General features: G+C 39.2%; 1 protein-coding gene across 4 annotated transcripts in view; it reads right to left on the bottom strand.

Moving 5' to 3' along the window:
- bard1 (BRCA1 associated RING domain 1) overlaps positions 1-23780 on the bottom strand; it is a 177863-nt gene that overhangs the window by 121333 nt on the left and 32750 nt on the right. For all 4 annotated transcript variants that reach the window (XM_043693340.1, XM_043693343.1, XM_043693341.1 and 1 more), the window contains 2 exons: positions 10100-11145; positions 6202-6282 (listed from right to left, as the gene is read on the bottom strand). In XM_043693340.1, the coding sequence (XP_043549275.1) occupies positions 6202-6282; positions 10100-11145 (1127 nt within the window). The remainder of the gene's footprint in view (positions 1-6201; positions 6283-10099; positions 11146-23780) is intronic.

Here is a 23780-nt window from a genome sequence, read left to right as displayed (position 1 = left end):
TCAATACGATCCTGGCTGATCTTATCACGGCCTCAACTCCACTTTCCTGCTGGCTCCCCCTAACCCTTCAACCCGTTAGTAAAATTACACAATATCCTAAGCATCCACAACACTGTGGATTAGTAATTTTCACAGATTCTCAACCCTTCAAGAGAAGTAATTTCTCCTCATCTGCTATCTTTTGTTCTAAAACAATGACCTCTTGATCTAGATAGCCTCACAAAAGGAAACATTGTCTCTATGTCTACTTTGTCAATCCTCTTTGGCAGCTTAAATACCTCAACCACATCGCCTCTCATTCTTCTAAATTCGAGAGAATATAGGCCTAAATTGGTAATCACTCATCAGGAGACAATGGTCTGGTCTGGTCAATCTTCTCTAAACTGCCTCCAGTGCAATTACATCCTTCAAGTAAGGGGACTAAAGTTAAAGGCAGTACTCCAGATGTGATCTCATTAATTTTTCTTTTAGCAATTAATGCCAAAATTCCATTGCTCTTCTTATTACCTACTGTACCAGCACACTAATTTGCAATGATTTGTGCACAAGGATACTCAGATCCCACTGTACCCAAAAACTCTGAAGTGCTCTTTCAACTTTTGGTAATGCTTTGTTGATCTTCAAAAGTTTTCCAAACTGTCAGCCTGCCACTTGTCTTTGCACTATTGTAAGCCTTTATTTTTGTCTTTACAGTATCTTTACTTGCTTAGCTGTGGATGATTTTCTCCCTCTTAACAATCTTTTTTCCTCTTTGGAAAATAATTAGAGTCAGAGAGATGTACAGCACGGAAACAGAACCTTCGGTCCAACTTGTTCATGCCGACCAGCTATCCCAACTTAATCTAGTCCCATTTGCCAGCACTTGGCCCACATCGATCTAAACCCTTCCTATTCATATACACATCCTTTTAAATGTTGCAATTGTACCAGTCTCCACCATTTCCTCTGGCAGCTCATTCCATACACACCACCCTGCATGACAAAGTTGTCCCTTAGGTCTCTTTTATATCTTTCCACTCTCACCGTAAACCTATGCCTCTAGTTCTGGACTCCCCGATCCCAGGGAAAAGACTTTCTCGGTTTATCCTATACATGTCCATCATGATTTTATAAACTACTATGAGGTCACCTCTCAGTCTTCGACGCTCCAGGAAAAACAGCCACAGCCTTTTCACCCTCTCCCTCTTGCTCAAATCCTCCAACTTTGGTAACATCCTTGTAAATCTTTTCTGAACTCTTTAAAGTTTCACAACATCCTTCCTATAGGAAGGAGACCAGAATTGCGTGCAATATTCCAAAAGTGACCTAACCTACGTTCTGTACAGCTGCAATATGACCTCCCAATACCTATACTTAGTTGGAAGTATCTCCTTAAACATCTGCCACTGCCCATTAACCGCCCTATTTTATAGTCTTCCTGCCCACTCTACTAGACAAAACATATCCTCATGCCTATGTAATTACCTCTAACTCCAGAATACTAGTGTGGGGCTTCAGTTTCTTGTGCTCAAACCGATTTTGAAACCTAGCATGCTATGGTCACCCTTCCCTATAGGATCCTTTACTAAAAAATCATTAATTAATCCCACCTCGTTACGCAATTCCAAATCCAGAATAGGTTGCTGCCTGGTGGTTCCCCGACTTATTGCTCCAAGAAACACAGTCTCAAAAACATTCAATGAATTCTCCATTGAGGCTACCCTTTACAAATTTGAGTAAACTAGTCTATATGTATATTAAAATCACCCATGATTATTGTCATACCTTTCTTGTAAGCCCACAGTATTTCTTGGTTTATAATAAACCTCACTGCAGAACTACTGTTTAGGGGCCTATAGGTTACTCCCATCAGGGAACTCTTTCCCTTACTACTTCTTATTGCTACTCCAGTATCTATTTTTTTCCCCATCTCAGCATCGATCCCTTCCATTACTAACAAAAGTCACACAACCTCCTTTTCCTTCCACCTATCTTTACGAAACACTGAGTACTCTTGGATATTCAATTCTCTAAAGCTGGTCTCCCTGTAGTCACGTCTCAATAACTGCCACTAAATCATACCCATTCATCTCTATTTGTGCTGTTTACTTGTTAATTTTATTTCAAATGCTACATGCATTCAGACACAAAGGTTTGTTCTATTATCCCTTGGTACAATATGATGTTCAAACATTCTATATCTTCCCTTTATTTTCTGCAAACGGTCAACCTCATCACTAAGCTGTACTCCTACCTTCTCCTTAAACTTTGATTTTCTAATTTTCCATGCAACTGAACTCTCCCCTCAACTACTTAGTTGAAAGCCCTATCTACAGCCTCAGTTACGTAATGTGCCAGGATTCTGGCCCAGCTTGATTCAGATGGAGCCCATGCCATCGAAACAGTCCCTCATATCCCAGTACTGGTGCCAATATTCCATGAATTCGAACCTATTTCTCTGACACCAATCAGATGATATCAATGTCAGATGAATAAGTTTAGCAAGCAACCGATGGATTTAAGATTCATGACTGGAAGTTTTATTTTGGAATGAGAAACATGAAAGCCCAGCTGGAACAGAATGGATCAGCAATCATAAAGTACTTAAATTCTGAAAAAAGGCCCCAAGGTGCAGGGACATAAAGCAAAGAGACATTTAATGCAGAAAGAACAGCAACACAACAGAGCTCCACTTGATCAGAGGGATATACCTGTAATGCCCGAATGTTAAAGTCCTGCTCTTCATTTTTAAAAACTCACTCCTAGGATGTGGGAATCACTGGTTGGACCAGCATTTATTGCCCGTCTATCTTGCCCTTGATCTCATTAGAAAAATCCCAGGACAAAACATGACACTTCCACAGAAGTGGGAGATCACAGGGACTTAACTGAACACTCAAACAGTTAAATAAATTTATTTGGCAGAACACTGATTAAACAGTGGAACTCTCATCCACATGGAGGAACTGAGGTTAATAGCATACAGACATACCAGGCAAAGCTAGATAGCTATGAGATAGAGAAAGAAATAGGAGGGTATGCTAAGAAAGATTAGTGAGAGATGGATAGGACAAAGCTCAGGTGGTGTAACTGTTTAGATGTCCTGAATGGTCCATTTCTATGACATTCCGTATCATTTTAAATAATGTACACAGGCAAAGGCACAGGTCTACCAGAGCTCAGTTTTTTCTCTGCATCTGGAAGAACAATTGGTAAAAACAATGCTTTTGTACCTTCCAGATTCCTAAAGGAGGAAAAAAAAATTTCAATTAAAGTTTTTAAAAGCTTTGCATTGATCCACCACTGCATATACCTCATGTAGCTGCATTTCAAATGGAATTTTTTCAAGAATTTAAAGGTGCAATTCCTATCATAAGGATGTTGTGAAGCTTGAAAGGGTTCAGAAAAGATTTACAAGGATGTTGCCAGGGTTGGAGGGTTTGAACTATAGGGAGAGACTGAACAGGCTGGGGCTGCTTTCCTGGAGCGCGGAGGCTGAGGGGCAACCTTGTGGAGGTTTATAAAATCATGAGGGACATGGATAGGGTAAATTGACAGTCTTTTCCCAGGGTGTGGGAGTCCAGATCGAGAGAACATCGGCTTAGAGTGAGAGGGGAAAAAATTAAAAGGGACTTAAGGGGCAACTTTTTCACACAAAGGATGGTGCATGTATGGAATGAGCTGCCAGAGGCAGGGGTGGAGGCTAGTACAATTACAACACTTAAAAGGCATCTGGATGGGTATATGAATAGGAAAGGTTTGGAGGGATATGGACCAAGTGCTGGCAAATGGGACTAGATTAATTTTGGCACGGATGAGTTGGATCCAAGGGTCTATTTCTGTGATGTATATCTCTAGAACTCTATGACATGTAGCTTGCTCCCTTGAGTGATCTCAATAAGTTATATTTTTCCTTAGATATCGAAACCAAAACTGGATGACTGAACAGTTTTGGTCACCTTCTCTAAGGAAAGAAACAATGGCTTTGAAGGTAGTCCACAGAAGGTTCACTGGGTTGGTCCCAGATATGGAAGGATTTTCTTATGAGGGGAGGTTCAGTAAGTTGAGCTTGTACTTAGTGGAGTTTATAAGAATGAGAGGAGGTTTTACTGAAACATAAGATTCTTATCGCTTGACAGAGTAGACACAGAGAGGAATCCTTGTGGGAAAGTCTCGGACTAGAGGACAATCTCAGAGTAAGGGGTCGCCCACTTAGGGCAAAGAAAAGGAGGATTTTTCTTTTTCCTCTGAGAATTTAGTGACCTGTGACATTCTTTACCACGGAGAGCTGTTGAGATTGGGTCGTTAAATATACTCAACGCTGAAACAGACAGACTTTTATTGAGTAAGGGTTTCAAGGCTTTTGGGGAGAAGGCAGGAAAGTGGAATTGAGGATCATCAGATCAGCCATGATTTCATTGAATGTTGGAACAGACACAGTGGGCCAAATGGCCTACTTCTGCTCCTATGTCTAATTGCAACAGACAAACCTAATTTCCATACAGCTTTTGCTGTTGGAAATGCCATTAAATGCAGAACCAAGCTGAGCCTTGATGATAAACTACTTTTTTTTTAAATTCCCATCACCTGCATCTAAAGGAGTTCGACTTTTATTAAATATCACTGAGCAAAATAAGAAGTTTATTTTTATGACATCCAGAAAATTTCTAATTAACAATATCAATGATCCTTACATGACCAATTTTTGAAGGAATTCAAACAATTTTATGGAAGAAATTAAACCAAAAAATACATTTTCTTGGAACTATACAGTAATTTTCTTTATATATTAAGTCTCCATTTCTTTTAGCACTTCACATCAGAAGTACTGATCCAGGCTTTTGGAGGAAGATCGATCAAATTGCACAATGTGATGAAATTCCAAAACTTGGACTTGGCACTAATGGGACACAAAATTTCATGACCTATCACTTAATTTCACCCAACCTGCAGTCTGCTGGTAATTCGAACTTAAATCTCCAAACACAACAAGGCCATTAAACTGCACTGTGCAAAGAACAAGCTGTCTATTCTCCCTAGTAACTTGCACGGGCACAGCTGTACATATGACTCCAAACCCAAGTGTGCTGCATTAGAGAAAGAAACCCTGCACAGAGATAAAATATGTTTAGGAGGTGCCAATGTTGAACTGGGCGGACAAAGTTAAAAATCACACAACACCAGTCCAAGAGGTTTATTTGGGAGTATCTGTACAAGCTTTTGGACCGCTGCACCTTTGTCAGGTAGCTAGTGGGACAGGCTCATAGGACACAGAATTTATAGTAAAAGATCAAAACAAAAGATAAGATGGGGACAAATATCTGATTGGCATGATAATATAGCTTCAGGAATGCTGAAGAAATTAGCAAAGTAATGCATTTTTTCATTTGACAGCATGGGTTCAACTGCAATTATTTGTACAATTGAAATCCAATCTTTGAAATGTTCTGTAAACAGCTGCACTTTGAAGCCATCAATTGTGATTGCAAATGGTTTTCAAATGCCAAAAAAAGTAAATTGTGAAATACTATAGCTATTGTTTAACCTGTGTAAAAACCACCAAAGTTAATTTATACAATGCAAGATTCATTTTCCAAATGCTGGTAAAATCTAGAACCACAAAAATTATTGCTAAAAAATCATGGAATCCTAACCAATGATCAGAGTGCCAAATGTGGCTACAAGGCCAGTTAGCTCAATCATGGTAAGTCATCCTCCGCAACTCTTTGATCAAATAACAACCACTTGACACTGAATTCATCCCAGAGTTTCAGCACTTGCATTCCTGCGCATTGCCCACCTTTCACGAAAGCTTCAGTGTCTAGGACTTGATACCTGATATGCTGCTTGTGGGAGATTGGAGGATCAGGACTGAATTCCTAATTGGGAGTGGAAGCACTTTTACTGAGCTAAACCAAAATCTTCAGTTTCACACATTAAAAAAAAGGCTTAGAAGCTCTGTATCTGGAATGCTAATGCAGGGAAACTTCCTGAGATGGGTACAATAATTACCATGCCTTGAAGTAAAGTACAACAGTGTCTATTAGAATAGTTGATTGGTCATTCAAAGGCACCTAAAGTTAAGACTCCTTAAGAGAAACAATATTAATCAAATCTGATTGGCTACCTGTACCTTGCATTTAGCATATTGAATCACTTCATGATTTGAAATCAGATGCAAGAATGCAAAAACATTGTTGATGCATATGTATAGATACGTACCAATGGTGTCCATCCAGCATTATCTTTGATGTTTGGATTCGCTCCATTCTCCAAAAGCTGCTCCACTGCTGCAATATCACCCTGTAACACAGGACAACAGTCAGATCAGCAAGGATTCACAGGTTGTACCTCCCTAATTTGGCAGCCTTAGGACTAGGCCTTTGTTAGGCCACAGGAAGTCAAGTGTATTCAATGCAGAAAAACTTACATGTTGACTTGAAAAACTTACATGCCTCATCTTGACTTACAGTATTCACATGTCTATGGGATGAATGATGTTTCCAACTGCATACCAAAAACAAGACTTACAATATTCAAAACAGACAAAGTAAAACAACAAAATATGAATAAAAGATCCATGTAGAGCCACTGTACAGAAAGCCAGAAGTATTGCAGGTGTCAAACAGGGAGTTACAACCTGTATTAGAGGTGAAATAACATATGGTGCAGGTTTTGCACAGATTCTATGACAAATAGACTTCTCATACTTTACCATATAGTGACGTACAGTGAGTGACCTACCAACACTAAAATGTTAACTGAGAGTAAGGGATCAAATAAAAATTTGAAGCAAACACAAAATGCTGGAGAAACTCAGCAAGTCTGCCATTATCCCTCATTCTAATCATTAATCCTCTAAATTTAATGATTATTGCCCTAACCTGGTTAGCCATACTTGACAAGACAAGCCTTCTGTCCCAGGAATCAGCCAAGTAAATCTCTTTTAAATTTCCTCCAATGCCAATATATAATTTTTAAAATAATACCAAAATGACACACAGTACTCCAGATGTGGCCTCACCAAGATCCTGAAAAGTTGTTACAAGACTCCTTTTTTTAAAACTCTGATTTTATAAGTCAAAATTCCATTTGCTTTCTTAATTACATGCTGCACCACATGCTAATATTTTATGTCATGTGCACACAAACACACAGATCCCTCTGTGGTGCACTTTTTAAAGAGTCTTTCTTCATTGAAATAATGGTGCGCATTTTGATACTGCCAACCAAAAAGAATGACCTCATACTTTCCTACATTAACCTCTATCTGCCAAGTTTTTGCCAAGAGTGTGCTCTCGTGCAGCACCTGGATGATAATGAAGCACATACTTAAAATGACAAGTAACATTATCATACAAGGACAAGACAATGACATCTCTAACAAGAGTCTCTAACCACCTCTCCTTAATGTTCACTGACAAAACCACCATCCAATATCCATGAAATTTGTCAGTGGCAAGAAACATAATTAGAACAGTAGCGTATACATTGTGGCCAAATAAACAAGTCAGAGTCTGGTATTCTGTGACGAATAACTCACCTCCCGAATTCTCAAAACCTTTGCACCATGTACAGGACACAAGTCAAAAATGTTATGGAGTACTTGTCTGGATGACTGTATTTCAACAATATTTAGAAGCTCAACACCATCCAGAACATATCAATGCACTTGATTGGCATTTCATCCAAAACCATAAACAGCAACTCTCTCCATCACATATGCGACATTGGGGCAACATGCACTGTAGCAACTTGCCAAGCCTTTTTGACAGCAACTTTCAAACCCACAATCTCCATCACAAGTGTAGCAGCACTTGGGAGTAACCCATCTCAAGGTCACAAATCATTCCAACTTGGAAATATATTACCATTTCTTCATCATCGCCACATGTAAATTCTGAAAAACAATATCTAACATCAGTGTGGGTCCACCTTGACCACATAGACTGCAGCTATTCAAGGTAACAGCTCATCAACACTGCAGGGGATTAGAGATGGGCAATAAATGCTGGTCTTGCCATTGACAACCACATCCCTCAAATAACTAATCATATATATTTTTAAAAGTGCTTTTTTTGGACAAGAAGTTAAATGACTAACATTACTCCTCAAATTTGGAAGTGTCTCAGGGAACTTGTGGTAAGTTTTATAGAAAACTGGCACATCAGTTTCCCAAAGTACTTCTGGGGCCATTTTTCGTCCCCCCATTTCTCCAACAATAAAATGTCATTCCTCCAAATAGGTTGTTCAGGAATCTTCTGACATTTTAATAAAATAGCAGTTACAGTTTCTGTTTGTCTGTCATTGAACGCAAGATGAGATCATATGACTGGGAGATAGCGGGGAAGCTACCTGAGCTAATCCCAGTTGGCACACTTGTTATAAACCTCAAAACAGAAAGTGAAGTGACTGTACTTCACCCTGACATTAAACTAGGTGCTAACTTTCAGATGTAATGTTAAAAGTGAGACCCTGTTTGCCACTCATATGGAAGTAAAATATTCCAAGACACTATTTTGCAAAGCAAGAAATCCTCAGTAATATCCTGGCCAATGTCTATTCCTTAAGCAACATCTGAAATTCTGTTTCTTTATTGATTGTGGGATGTTGCTGTGCTTATGGTTGTCTTGTTTCCTGTGTTACAACAATGCATTTACTTGAAAGGTATTTAAATCAGCTGTAAAGTGGGGGGGGGGGGTTCTTCATAAATGCTGCTGAAATAGGAGTACCTTTTTTCCTAATGTCACAATTTCAAAGTGGCAGCAGATTCAGCACATGCCTCAAAGACAGTGACAAAGCACAGTGACCTAAAGCTGTAATATTCCATTTCAAATTATCTACGTTAAACCTCTGCTGCACACTAATAGTGGATATCAAATTAACCAACTTCTTCCATTCATCCTCCATATCTCCATCTGTAAGTAGATTACTGCTGTTAAATTTAAACAAATCACAAATTTAAATTGTTATGGCACAGAAATTGGATAAAACACTGATAGGTGCTGCCCGGTGACCAAGCAGACACTGAACAGGAAAAGTACACTACTGTAGATGATAGCAATTGGAAATAAAAATGGAAAATGCTGGAAATACTCAACAAGATGGGCAAGCATCTGTGGAGACAAACAGATAATATTTCAAGTCAATGGTCTATCATTGGAACTGGATGCATTAGAGACTAACCAAGTAAAGGGGATTTTCTTCTGCTACATAGCATAGTTCACACCATGTCAATCCACCCTCCTTCTTACATTCCCAGGCCACAAGAGCATTCTCCTGTCTACCCAGTTTTCTATGCTCCATTGCCCTTTGGTGATTTTTGTTGTCTTTAGCTCGGAAGTAAGCTTCTTGAACAAACTGATCCTTGACAGCATTCAGGGTTCACAAAGAGGCAACAGGACTTGCACAGAGGTGTTATTCAAGATTGAGAACAAGGACAGAAGTTCAGGAAAGGCAGTGAAAGTGGTTAAGAGTATGGGATACTTACCTTACGTGAAAGCATAAAGTTAAGAACAGGAAGATGTTGCTGGAATTGCATAAAACTTTGGTTTGGCCACAGCTAAAGTACTGCGTGCAGTTTGACAAACCACATTTTCAGAACACGGTGATAACACTGCAGTGAGGGCGCAGAGGAGATTTATCAGGATGTTGCCAGGCTGGACAGTTTTATTTTTGAAGAGAGATTGGATAGGCTGGGGTTGTTTTCTTTGGAAATTATATAAAATTATGAGGGGCACAGAGAGATCAGATGAAAAGATGCTTTTTGCTTTGGTGGAGGAATCAATGGTCAGGGTGCATAAACTTAAGACAGGAGGCTTAGCAGGGGATGAGAGGAATTTTTTTTCCCCTCAGAAGATGATGGAATCCAGAACTCTCTGCCTGTAAGGGTGGTAAAGTCAGAAACCGTCAGAACATTTAAGAAGCATTTAGAGGTACCCTTTTAATGCCAAAATATACAGGCTTCGGGTCAAGTGGTGAAAAATAGGGTTAGTAATAATCAGGTGGCTATTTTTGACAGGCACAGATTCAATGGGCCAAAGGGCAGATCTCTACAACTCTAAAGCAATTTTGAAAAAAAGGCTTTCGTTATCTGTCATCTTTTATTGATGTACTGTACCTTTATGGAAGCGATGTGAAGTGGAGTCTCACCCTTGTGATTTCTTTTCATTGTGGGAGTAAGAGGTGAGATTGGAGTCATTGCACAACTTCCAGGTAACTGGCTTCTAAATGTAGCTTGTGGTGTTTGAGGAGATTTTGGGGTTGCACATTGCTTTTCTTGAGTATTGTATCTGCTAGATGGTGTACCACAGTTATTTTCTGTTGAAGGGGCTTGTGTCTGATTAATGCTCCTGCTTAACTCAGTTTGACGTGCTGGAGTAGCTGAAAGTTCCTGTTGTGTGTCTAACTTAGCTTGCTCACAAACAATTGCAGATGACTTTTCAAAGCAAGAATTCTGTACTTCTTTTCTGCTCTTTTTGGCAAGAGTCAGGTTGCGTGAATCTGATGATTTCCTTGATCTTTTAGCATTTGTGTGTGTGGCTGGGATGGGGACAAGAGAAAATGTGTCTCCTTCCTGATTGAAAGTTTGTCCAAGGGAAATATCTTTGCAACTGGAGACTGTTGGAGTACAGCATGCTTCAGAAGAACTCTCAATCAAATTCTTGGTCAAAGATTCTGCACTGGAGTCGATTACATTGTCATCCTGTGGCACAGCAAGTGACTCTTCAGCTGTCTCATCTGCAACTGTTTGTCCCTGACTGCTGAGGACCACCGGTTGGCTGCAAAATGAGACAACTCTATGATAATCTATATTTTCAGGGCTGTCATTTCCTCTCTCCATTTTCTTGCTTCTTCTCTTTCCAAAACCCCAACCTTTATTGGCATCAGCTAATCTTTTCCTTACTCTCTGTTTTGAGTTAATCGGAGCTTTCTTCTTTGGAGAGTTGAGTGGAGGAGATGGTGATGACATGAATTCAAACACAGATGATGATGACCCATTAAAGTCAGAACTGGAAGCCACTTTCTGATTCTTCCTGGAAGCATTCATATCGAGCACACACCTCATTTTTTTACTGCGTGGACTGAACCATGTTCTCATTTGCCATTTTTTACCAGTTACATCTTCAGGTCCGATTACTGATCCAGTTGGTTTGCATTTGGCACCTAATACAAACATAGTAATAGATATTACACAACAATCAAGAAAAATATTTTGCATGTATTTTTAAATAAATATGCAGTACATCAGAAGCAAGATCCATGAGCAACCTTCCTTAACGTTTGCCTACAAAACTCCAAGTTTCTGATTTTGCCTTCAGAATCCCCTTTATCAAGAGCAAAATTGGGAAAAAAAATCAAAACCATTTTACCAGGCCTCCACCCCACATTCCCGCTTTGCAGTGCCCAGGGTCAAAATTTCCAGTTATTCAAATTCTAGGTACTGAATCGCTTTAGGCTTCTTAATTAAATGACTGAAATATGTAATTTTTAAAAATATTACATGAAAATATGCAATATCATCTCGTCCATTTACCCTGGGTCTAATTTCAAGGCCAGGGAAAACCACTGCAGTATGGAATCATTTTTTCACCTTCAATTTGTATTCCTACATCAGTGAGCATATATCAAAAACAGTTCTTTGGCTGTAAAGCACTTTTGGATGACCTGAGGATGGGAAAGTTACTATAGAAACATAAGAAATGGGAACAAGAATAGAGTCTCTTCTGCCCCTCTAGTCTGCTTCGCCATTTAATAAAATCTTGCCTATTCTCCTACTGCAACATCGCCCATTCCATACATTTCTTGATTTCTTAGGAAACTTTCACAGCCTTGAGCATACTCAATAATGTTTCATTAATAACTCACTAGGATAGACAATTCCAAAGATTCATAACCCTCCGATTGAAGAAATTCCTAATCTCAGTATGAAACAATCAGCTCCTTATCCTGAGGCTGTGCAGTCCTTGTTCTCAGAAAATTTGGAATGTCCATAAGGACCCTCACCAATTTCTACAGATGCACCATAGAAAGCATACTGTCCGGATGCATTAGAGCCTGGTATGCAAGTGGTCTGCCCAGGACTGTAAGAAATTACAGAAGGTGTATGCACAGTTCAGACAAGTCAATCTTCTATCCATGGACTCCATTTACACAGCTCGCTGCTGCAGAAAGGCTGCCAACATCATCAGAGACTCATTGCACCTTGATAATGATCTCTTACAATCTCTTCCATCAGGCAGAGGATACAGAAGCCTGAACATGTGCACCAGCAGGTTCAGGAACAGTTTCTTCCCAGCTGTTAGTAGACTGATGATCGGACTCTCTAGCCTCAAATAATGCTGATCTTGCTCACACTAATCTCGCCTTGTGCAAGGTCTGTGCAATGTAACCTGTATGCCTCTGCTTAAGCCTCTTTGATCTGTACATCTTGCTTATTATGATCTGCCTGTACTGTTCATAAACAGAGCTTTTCACTGTACTTCATTACACATGACAATAAATCAAATTCCCAAACCAGAGAAAACAATTTCTGTCTTCCCCATCCACCCATTTCAAGATTTCATACATTTTGATGAGTTGATCAGCTCCGATTCCCCTAAAATCGAGAAAACAAAATGAACTTATTTTTCATACAACAACCCTCCTATTCCAGGAATCAATCTAGTAAATAAACTATACAAACCATTTTTGTACTGCCAAGATTGGTATATGCTTCATTAGATATGGAGACCAAAACTGTACATGATACTCCAAGTATGGTTTCACCAAAGACCAATATTATTGTAACAAGACTCCTTTGTTACTATACTCCAGTCACCTTATAATAAAAGGTCAAAATGTAATTTACCTTCCTAATTGATTTCTAACTTTGTGTCCCTTGTAAGGGTGGACTTAAGTCTTGAGCATCAACATTTACATGTGCTTCACTACTTTTGAAAAATATTCTGTTTTTCAATTCTTACAACCAGTGTGAATAACCTCACACATTATACCCCATTTGCTACCTTGTTGCCCCCTCACTTAGCCTTCCTGTCTTTTTTCAGTATCTTTACATCTTCCACACATATATTCCCACTCAGCTTTAAATCATCAGCAAGCTTAGAGATATTATTTTGGTCTTTTTGTTAAAATAATTAACACAGAATATAAATGGCTGAAGTCTCAGAACTGATCCTTGCTGCACTCCACTAGTTACATTCTCCAACCTGAAAAAGCCCCACATTTGCCTGTTCTTTGCATCCTGTTAATTACTCCACTATCAATGTTTATTAATTACTGTCAAATGAATCTTGTTTATTAACATTTTGTATGACACTTGTTGTGTGACCCTTTGGGAATACAAAGAAACATTATCTACTGATTCACCTTTATCTACCATTACTAGTTATATCCTAGAATCACAGAATCCCTATCAAGTAGAAAGAGAATACTCAGCCTGTCGTGACTGCACCAATCCTCCAACCCAGACCCACACCACCCACCCCACCCCATAACCTTGCATGGGTTTTTACCATGGCTAACTCACCTAGCCTGCACAACTCTGGACATTATGGGCAATTTTTTAGCATGGCTAATTCATCTAACCTGCACATCTTTGGACTGTGGGAGGAAACTGGAACACCCGGAGGTAATCCACACAGACATGAGGAGAACGTGCAAACTCCTCAGAGTCACCCAAGGCTAGAATCGAATCTGGGTCTCTGGCACTGAGGGGCAACACTTCACCACTATGTCACCTCAAAAATCTTCAAAACAAATTTCAAAACTATTTCACTTTTGTAAAGCTGAAAAATGTGTTGCTGGAAAAGCGCAGCAGGTCAGGAGAGCAGGAGAATCGACTTTTCGGGCATAAGCCCTTCTTCAGGAATATGAAGAAGGGCTTATGCCCGAAACGTCGATTCTCCTGCTCCTTGGATGCTGCCTGACCTGCTGCGCTTTTCCAGCAACACATTTTTCAGCTCTGATCTCCAGCATCTGCAGTCCTCATTTTCTCCTAGTTCACTTTTGTAAAACCAAGTTGATTTTGTCTGGTCATATGATGACTTTCTAAGTGCATTGTCAGCAAATCCTCAATAAGTACTAACATTTTCCCAACAACTGATGTCAGGTTAATTGGTCTGTAGCTCTCAACTCTCTTTCTCCTTCCTTCTTTCCTTGAATAGCAGTGTTACATTTATAAACTTCCAAACTGCTGGAACTGTTCATGGATCTCGGGAATTTTGGAAAATCATAATCTGCGTTGTAAAATAATAGCAAGTATTTTTATTTTTCTGTATTGAGCCAGGCATATGAACAATCAGATATCCTTAATGTCCTCAGATACCCAACGTAGATAAAACTAGGGCAGAGGTTCTGCTAAGGGAATATGAACAGTTAGGAGCTAAATTAAAAGGCAGTACCAAAAAGGTAATAATCTTAGCAATTTTTGAGAAGATTTGTAGCTCCAGCTAATGATAAGTATGCAAGTTAGCTCGCTGAGCTGGAAGATTTGTGTTCAGATGTTTTGTCACCATACTAGGTAATGTCATCAGAGAGAGCCTCCGGTGAAACACTGGGGGTATGTCCTACCTCTCTATTTATAGGTCTTGGTTTCTTAAGGTGGGTGATGTCATTTCTTTTTTTTTAAAAAAAAGGTCTAAGGTAGATAGGATTTAAATCAATGTGTTTATTAATGGAGTTCTGGTTAGAATGCCATGCCCCTAAGAATTCTCATGCATGTCTTTGTTTCTGGATTACTAACTGAGCCACAAGCTAATTGGCACAGGGTCAATAAGATTAAGCAGATAAATGTGTGGCTCAAAGATTGATGTGAGAGAAATGGGTTTGAAATCATGGGGCATTAGGACCAGTAGTAGGGAAGAAGGACCTTTTTCTGATCGGACTGTCTTCATCTGAACCATGCTGGGACCAGAGTCCCAGTGAATCGCATAACTAGGGCTGTAGACGGGGCTTTAAACTAAATATTGGAGGGGGGGGCTCAGTTATAGGGGGACTTAGAAAACGCAAATTAAAGGAATAGCTAAGTGTGCTGAATTCAGGAGAGGTTATTAAAATCTGAAGCACAGACACAAATAGAACAGAGTGTTTGGAAAGGGTTAGCCATCAAACTTCAAACACACTGGACAAACGAATGACAGTTAGAAGAGGGACAGTTAATCTAGGACTGAAGGTATTACATCTGAATGCACACAGGGATAAGGAATAAGGTAAGTGAGCTTGTGGTGCAGATCAAAATTGGCAGGTATGACATGGTGGGCTTCACAGAGATGTGGCTGCAAGGGGAGCTGAATATTCAAGGATATACATCCTATTGAAAAACTAGGCAGATGGCCAGAGGGGTTGGGGTTGCCTTATTAGTAAGAAATGAAATGAAATCAATAGTAAGAAACGAAGTAGGGTCAGATGGTGTAGAATCTGTGTGGGTAGAACTGAGGAACCGGAAAGGTTAAAATGACACCATAGTTGGAGTTATATAGAAGCCTCCAAACAGTAGTCAGGAACTGGAACGCAAGATACACCAGGATATAGAAAAGATATGCAGGAAAGGCAAAGTTACAGTCATCGTGGGGTATTTCAATATGCATGTGGACTGGAAAAATCGGGTTGGTAGTGGATTGCAAGAGAAGGAATTTGTGGAATGTCTATGACATTCTAGCGGGCCAATGATGGACTTTGTTGGTGAAGCCCAATAGGGAATAAGCAATACTGGATTTAGTGTTGGACAATGAGGCAAACTTGATAAGGGAGCTTAGGGTGAAGGAACTCTAAAGAGACAGTGATCATAATATGATTGAATTTACTATGTAATTTTACAGGGAGATGACAGAATCTGAGGTAACGGTATTACAGCTGAATATAGAGGCATGAGGGAGGAGCTGGGTAGAATTGACTAGGAGAGGACCCTAGCAGGAAAGACAGTGAAACAGCAATGGCGTGAGTTTCTGGGAGTAATTCAGAAGACACAACAGACATTCATCCTGAGGAAAGAGAAGCATGGTACAGGGAGGTTGAGGCAACCCTGGCTGACTAGGGAAGGCAGGGATAGCATAAAAGCAAAAGAGAAAGCATATAGTGTGGCAAAGGACAGGGGGAAACCAGAGGATTAGGAAGCTTACAAAGATAAACAGAGGGCAATACAAAAAAGAAATAGGGACTGAAAAGATTAAATATGAGGGTCAGCTAGCCAGTAATATAAAGGAAAACTGTTAAAGAGTTTCTTTAGATATATAAGGGCAAAAGAGAGGCAAAAGTAGACTTTGGGCTGTTAGAAAATGACGCTGAGGAGAGAATAGTGGGGAACAAGAAAATGGCTAAGGAACTGAATAATTACTTTGCGTCAGTCTTCATGGTGGAAAACACAAGTAATATCCCAAAGATTCAAGAGAGTGAGGGGGGCAGAGCGGAGTATGGTGGCCATCACCAAAGCAAAGATGCAACATAAGCCGAATGGCCTGAAGATGGACAAATAACCTGGACCAGATGGATTACACCCCAGAGTTCTAAGAGAGAAAGCGATAATGGAGCCATTAGTGGCAATCTTTCAAGAATCGCTAGAATCAGGGAGGGTGCCAGAGGACTGGAAAATCACCAGTGTGACACTCGTTTAAAAAGGGAGTAAGGCAAAAAGATAGAAAATTACAGACCGATTAGCCTAAACTTGGTCGTGGCTAAGATCCTGGAATCCATTGTGATGGATGAAATTTCTGAATACTTGAAAGCATATGGTAAAATAGGGCAAAGTCAGCATGGTTTCATCCAGGATAGGTCATGCCTGACAAATCTGGTAGACTTCTTTGAGGAAGTAACGAGCAGGTTAGACCAAGGTCAGCCAATGAATATTATCTTCCTGGACTTCAAGAAGGCCTTCGACAAGGTGCCGCACAGGAGACTACTAAGTGTTAGAGACAAGGTGCTAACATGGATAGGAATTTGGCTGTCTGGCAGAAAACAGAGTGGGGATAAAAAGGTTTTTCTCAGGATGGCAGTTAAAGACAATTGGTGTTCCACAAAGTTCAGTGTTGGGACCACAACTTTTCACTTTATACATTAACGATCTCGATGAAGGAATTGAGGGCATTCTGCCTAAGTGTGCAGATAAAACAAAGATAGGTAGAGGGACAGGTAGCATTGAGGAGGTGAGGAGTCTACAAAAGAATCTGGATAGGTTAGGAGAATGGGCAAAGAAGTGGCAGAAGGAGTACAACATGGGAAAGTGTGAGGTCATGCACTTTGGTAGGAAGAATAGAGCTATGAACTATTTTCTAAATGGAGAGAAAATTCAGACGTCTGTAGTGCAAAGAGACTTGGGAGTTCTAGTCCAGGATTTTCTCAAGGTAAACTTGCAGGTTGAGTCAAATGCAATGACGGCATTTATTTTGAGAGGACTTGAATACACTTCTGAGGCTCTATAAAGCTCTGATTAGACCACATTTGGAGTACTGTGCACAGCTTTGGGCCCCATACCTCAGGAAGGATATACTGGCTCTGGAATGTGTTCAGAGGAGATTCACAAAAATGGTCCCAGGAATGAAAAGCTTAAAATATGAGGAACGTTTGAGGACTCTGTGTCAATACGCAATGGAGTTTAGAAGGATGAGGGGGATTGAAGTGAAACATACAGAATACTGATTGGCCTGGACAGAGTAGATGTTGGGAAGAGGCTTCCATTGGCAGGAGAAACTAGGACCTGAGGGCACAGCCTTAGAGTAAAGGGAAGACCTTTTAGAATGGAGATAAGAAGAAATTTCTTCAGCCAGAGAGTGGTGAATCTATTGAATTCACTGGCACAGAAGGCTGTTGAGGCCAGGTCATGGAGTATATTTAAGACTGAGATAGATCAATTCTTGAGTATCAAGGATTACGGGGAGAAAGCAGGAGAATAGGTTTCTCAACTTCATCAGCCATGATAGAATGGTGTAGACTCGATGTGCTGAATTGTCTAATTTCTGCTCTAAGTTCTGGTCTAAGCCGTGTTGAAACTTTAAATTTACCAGATGAAGGATGAGGACAAAAGGATTAAAAGCAAGTTCTTAAAGTCAAAGAGAAGGCAAAAAATGCACTATGTAGGCATTAGTACATATTCACAGTATCTTAACACAAAACTAGTTCCAGAAGAAATTCTTTAGCCCATCTATTTAGCCTATCCACTGAAGTTCCAATAACCCCGAGTCCCATAAGTCAGCAAGAACCTATCTTGCTGCTTCTTCAAATCCATTAAGATCTGTTGTACACCACACATGCACCAACATGTTCAGCATAGTTAACACATTTTTAGTTAAATGACTCCCTGTATTTTCCATTTTATGTTGTCCTTAATGCATAAATTTAGCCCTTTGTATTTAAAACAGGAATTTTAAATTAAAATTCAAGACTATATACTGCATTCCAAGTTGAACAAAAATAACTGAGCCTTCCATTATCTAAAATATTAAAATTCTCTCTCTCAATTACATTTACCCAAAAGGGCATGACTAAGGTTGTGATTATGCCACAAAATTATCAGTCAACACTAACCCTACTATTTCACATTCCAACAGGCCACATGAATCAAGAAAGAAATATTCTGTGTGATTCGGGTATATATTTGGAGACAATTATAATTACTCTTGAGTGTCCATTTAAACCAGAAAATGTAGCATTTGCCGCAACATTGATAAGCTTTGCTATTGCTAATAGTTTAAACTAATAACATAAATGCTCCCCAGAATTAGACACTATGTTGAAGCGCCACTCCTCAAAGTCTTTTCGTTTTTACTAAGTGGGTACTGTGTGAACATTTTTCATGAGGTGAAGTGATTAACCCTCTGTACTGCCTTTACTTTTTTTTTTAACAGTTTATCTCATTCTGTCAAGATTTCCTCTTCTTTCTATTTGATGTGTTCAATCTTTTTCTTTATTGTTTGTGGTACTTTAGTACTGTTTTGCCAGTAGGAAACTTTCACTGCTATATGTAGTTGCCTCTTAAGATAGCAAACACGATAAATGGCATTTGGTACATTTGGTGCATCCGAGTTAAAATGAACAGATCTATTCTCTTGTCATCACATTCCATTGTAAAATTTTAATCTCCCACCCCCTTCAAATAGGTGGATACATCCTTTTTGAAAATAAGCCAAAACAGGGTAAAGGAGCAAAGGAATTTACAATTTGTTAAGAGTAGCCACATAAGCAAATAGAAACAATCACAAAAGAAAGACTGAGAAGAATGATGCAAACAACTCTGCTATGCCTTAAAAATTCACATTCTAAAAGTCTTGCATATCTTGGTCCAGTCAACCATGGAGAAATGTTGTAAATGTGTACCAGAACTAAAAACAGCAGTGACAGGTTGACTCACATGCAAAAGTAAAACACTCAAATTGGAAAGCCAGCAACCTTTCATTCCCAAAGCGGATAAGTATCTACAATTTCTAAAATTACTCCACTTTCAGGCTTTTTGTGATGGAGAATGAGGATTGAATTGCTTCTATTATAGCCATCCCTAAAATCTTGCTGTTATCAAAGTAAAGGAAAATGAGCAATCAATACATTGAAGTAATCTCATTTATCGTACAATTTAACAAATAAGGAGGCAAAAATATGAAGCAAACTGTCAGAAAGCCTTACTGAAATCAATTTTCTTTCAAAAAACGACATCTTGCATCAAATGAAGAAAGTTCAACTATATATTTAAAAACCAATCTTGAAAGGTTGACTTAAAATCAGCAACTTGTCATTGCCATTGTCCTCGGCACTAAATGCTTGGCATTCAACAGACAAGTCCCTCTAACTACTTACAATAATTATAGTAATTGTGCACATTAAATAATAAAGCACAAATAAAAAGATCTTTTCAAAAAATCTGAACTGCTTAGCCTCCCAAACCGATAAAGATGTGAGATCACACGTCTGAAGTGAATTGTTTTTTAACAATTAAATCTAGATACAAGTCATTTCACATAATGGCTTTTGAAAGGAGATCAGTTGCTTGTGCTGCTATATCTGTAAGGAAAGCAGTCCAATTAACTGTCCCTCTGTATTAACTGTATCCAACTGCTACTTTTTCTATTCAATCAGGAACCCGCTGCAAGAAAAAAAAGTGAACTGATTAAAGCAGGACCTTCATTTCACTTCATTTTTTAGAATTCAAATCCCTGCAGTGTGGAAACAGGACCTATGGCCCAACAGGTTCACACCTACCCAGACCCATTTCCCTCTACTCTATATTTACTCCTGCCTAATGCACCTAACCTCCACATTCCTGAACACTATGTGGGCAATTTAGCACAGCCAATTCACCTAACCTGCACATAATTAGACTGTGGGATGAAACCAGAGCGCCCAGGGAGAACATGCAAACTCCACACAGTTACCCAAGGCTGGAATCGAACCTGGTCACTGTTGCTGTGAGGCACCACTGAGCCACCTTTTCTGGCAAAAAAAATTATAATTGGCTTGGAAACACAGATGGGGTAAAAACAATGACTGCAGTTGCTGGAAACCAGATTCTGGATTAGTGGTGCTGGAAGAGCACAGCAGTTCAGGCAGCATCCAAGGAGCTTCGAAATCGACGTTTCGGGCAAAAGCCCTTCATCAGGAATAAAAACACAGATGTCAACTCTCCATTTTCCTGCTCAAATATCTACTCTGGTCATTTTGATCTAGATCATTCCAACTCACTGCATTTGTACACAAGATAACTGAATTGGCAGATTTGTGCAAAATTCTTCACTGTTGTATTTTGAGATGGCAAAAAATCAGTAGCCATGAACAAGCTGTAGTTAGTGTTCAACTGAAAGTAAAAAAAAGGCGTTTTTTTTTGCAGCATGTTTACCAGTGATTTACAATAATTCTGGGAAAAACAGTAGGTCATTGCTATTTGAACTGGTCCCACTATCCAAGATCATGGGTAGTCTGTAGCTTAATTAGATACATTTATTATTACTCCATATCTCTCAACACCTATGGTTCACAAGAAAATATGAACCTTAAATGTAAAATGAACAATTAGTCAAACATTTAACATCAACTGACATTAGTTGAAGAGAGTTTCAAACTTCTACAATCCATTGCGAATATAAACGTTTCCTAACTTCACTCCTGCAAAGTCAGACTCTAATTATTTCCTGTCGTCACTTGTTCTAGACTTCTCAACTTATGGAAATAGTTTCAACTTACATTGAGGATCAAATTGGTAGGATATCAAAAAATGTTAATCAAATAAGCCCTTAACCTTCTAAATGGTAAATATTGCTTCTAACTTAGCCTTCTTTAAACCATCCACTGTGAAAGAAACTCAAGTCAGGCTACTGTTAACATAATTTCAGTTCAATGCAATTCTTTCCAATTTTCTCTCCTGAAGGCAGAGTCATTTGCCTGGGGGTATTGTGCACTCATGCCCAAAGCTCTCATGGACCTTGCAAAAGTTTGGAATCATCATATCTGAACCAACATTAAATGTTCAAACATAAGAAATAACACAAGAGCAACTTGAATTTATCTGGCAAGTTTAACAATGTCAAATGTCCTAAGATACTGGATAAATCACTAAAACAATACTATTGCTTTAAGAGGTATATTTTGTCGTTTTTTTTGAAGAGAGGTTTTAAGACAGAAGAGATGAACTGTCTTTCTTTCTCTTTCGCTCTTTCTTTCTCTCCCTCTCTCCCTCACTGAGCTTTCTCTTGATGATTTTCCTCCTGGACTGGGTAATTGCCTGTGAGACAATCTATTTTACTGAATTTTGCCTTTTGCCATAGGCATTATGCAATGTTACTATATCAGAACAATCAATTAGTAATAGCAAATACATCTATTATTTTGTTGAACATTTTGATTAGAATTACAATTAAGCCAATTCCTTCATTTTTATTTTGTCTGTATTTTAACAGTAGTGTAAAAATAGTACTTAACGTCGAGTAGTTGGACCAACTGAATTACACCTGGAATGCCATACCTAACACTTACCTTTAAAATAATAAAAAGTGAGGGTCTAGACTGTCTTCTGAATATATTTTGACAGGGTCCATAACAATCACATCCAATTTCTAGACCAACGGTCTAACTAGGCTGCTATCAACGATAGTGTTACAATACAGGAAACCCCATCCAAATATCAAAAATGCAATAACTGCACAGTAATTAACAAAGAACTTGCAGTTCTGCAGCATTTTTCACAACCTCAGGATATCATTATCCCTCCCCTAAAATAAACTTTTGAGGTATAGTCAAATGTGATAAAGTAGGGAAACATTGCTGCCAAACTGCACAAATGTTTTCAAAGATAATTACTGTTTTTGAGGGATAAACATTGGTCAGGAGGTCAGGGGAGCTCTCTGGTCTTTAGAATTATCATGGAATTCTATTAATACATGAGACAACAGATAAGGCTTTGGTTTAACTTATCAGCAAAAGGGTGACTGCAATAATTCCACAAACTGATTCCCAAACTTCTGTGATTGAACTCCCAGGAATCATAAGATAAGATTCATAAGATATAGGAGCAGAATTAGACCATTCAGCCCATCGAGTCTGCTTGCTATTCGGTAATGGCTGATATGCTACTCACCCCCATTTTCCTGCATTCTCCCCAAAAACATTCAATGCGTTACTAATTAAAAATCTGTCTAACTCCTCCCTAAATTTACTCAATGTCCCAGCATCCACTACACTTTGAGGTAGCGAATTCCACAGATTTACAATTCTTTGGGAGAAGTAGTTTCTCCTCCACTCTGTTTTAAATTTGCTATCCCTTATCCTAAGACTATGACCCCCTCATCCTAGAATGCCCCACAAAAGGAAGTACCCGCTCCAAGTCTATTTTATCCATACCTTTTATCATGTAGAATACCTCAATTTGATCTCCCCTCATTCTTCTAATTTCCAGGTAGTACAGACCTAAACCATTCAATCTCTCTTTATACGATAAACCCCTCATCTCTGGGATCAATCTAGTGAACTTCCTCTGAATTGCCTCCAATGGTACTACATCTTTCCTCGAGTAAGGGGACCAAAACTGCACACAACTTCCCAGGTGTGGTTTCACCAATGCTTTCTCTACTTGCAACAATACTGCCTTACCTTTATATTTTATTCCTTTAGCTATAAATGCCAATATTCCATTGGCTTTCTTTATTATCTGCTGTACCTGCATGCTAGTTTTCTGTGACTCATGAACGAGGACACCCAGAACCCTATGTACTGTAGCACCCCAAAGTCACTTCCCATTTAGATAACAGGTCACCTTCCCATTTGCCCGACCAAAATGCACGACGTAACACTTAACCACGTTAAACTCTATTTGCCACATTTTGGCCCACTCTCCTAACCTATCTATACCCATTTGTAAGGTCCTTATTTCCTCATTGCAATTTACCATTCTGCCTATTTGCATATTTGGCCAGAGCCTTCTATCTCTGGGTGTATCCATGTTATCAATGTAGATTGTAAATAGCTGGAGCCCAAGGACCGAAATCTGTGATACCCCACTAATTATTTCTTTCCATCCAGAAAAAAAACATTTAACCCGGTTCTCTGTCTCTGACCATCAGCCAGTCACCTATTCAAACTAGTAAGTGACCCTAATCCTATATGATCCAACCTTGTGAATTAACCTTTTGTGCAGTACCTTATCAAACGCCTTCCAGAAGTCCTGATATATTACATCCAAAGGATCCTCATTATCCACTTGCTTGTGATATCTTCAAAACATCAGTATCAGATACAAACTTAAGACACGTGGCATGATAAGCTATGCAGTCAAAACCTGCCTGCTTAAAACGCCAATTAAGATCAAGTACATTGTAGAGAAATCAGTATTA

The sequence above is a fragment of the Chiloscyllium plagiosum genome, chromosome 7 (assembly GCF_004010195.1).
Source record: "Chiloscyllium plagiosum isolate BGI_BamShark_2017 chromosome 7, ASM401019v2, whole genome shotgun sequence".
Classification (NCBI taxonomy): domain Eukaryota; kingdom Metazoa; phylum Chordata; class Chondrichthyes; order Orectolobiformes; family Hemiscylliidae; genus Chiloscyllium; species Chiloscyllium plagiosum.
Note: the sequence above shows the minus strand (reverse complement) of the source record. Positions and strands in the feature narration are given on the sequence as shown.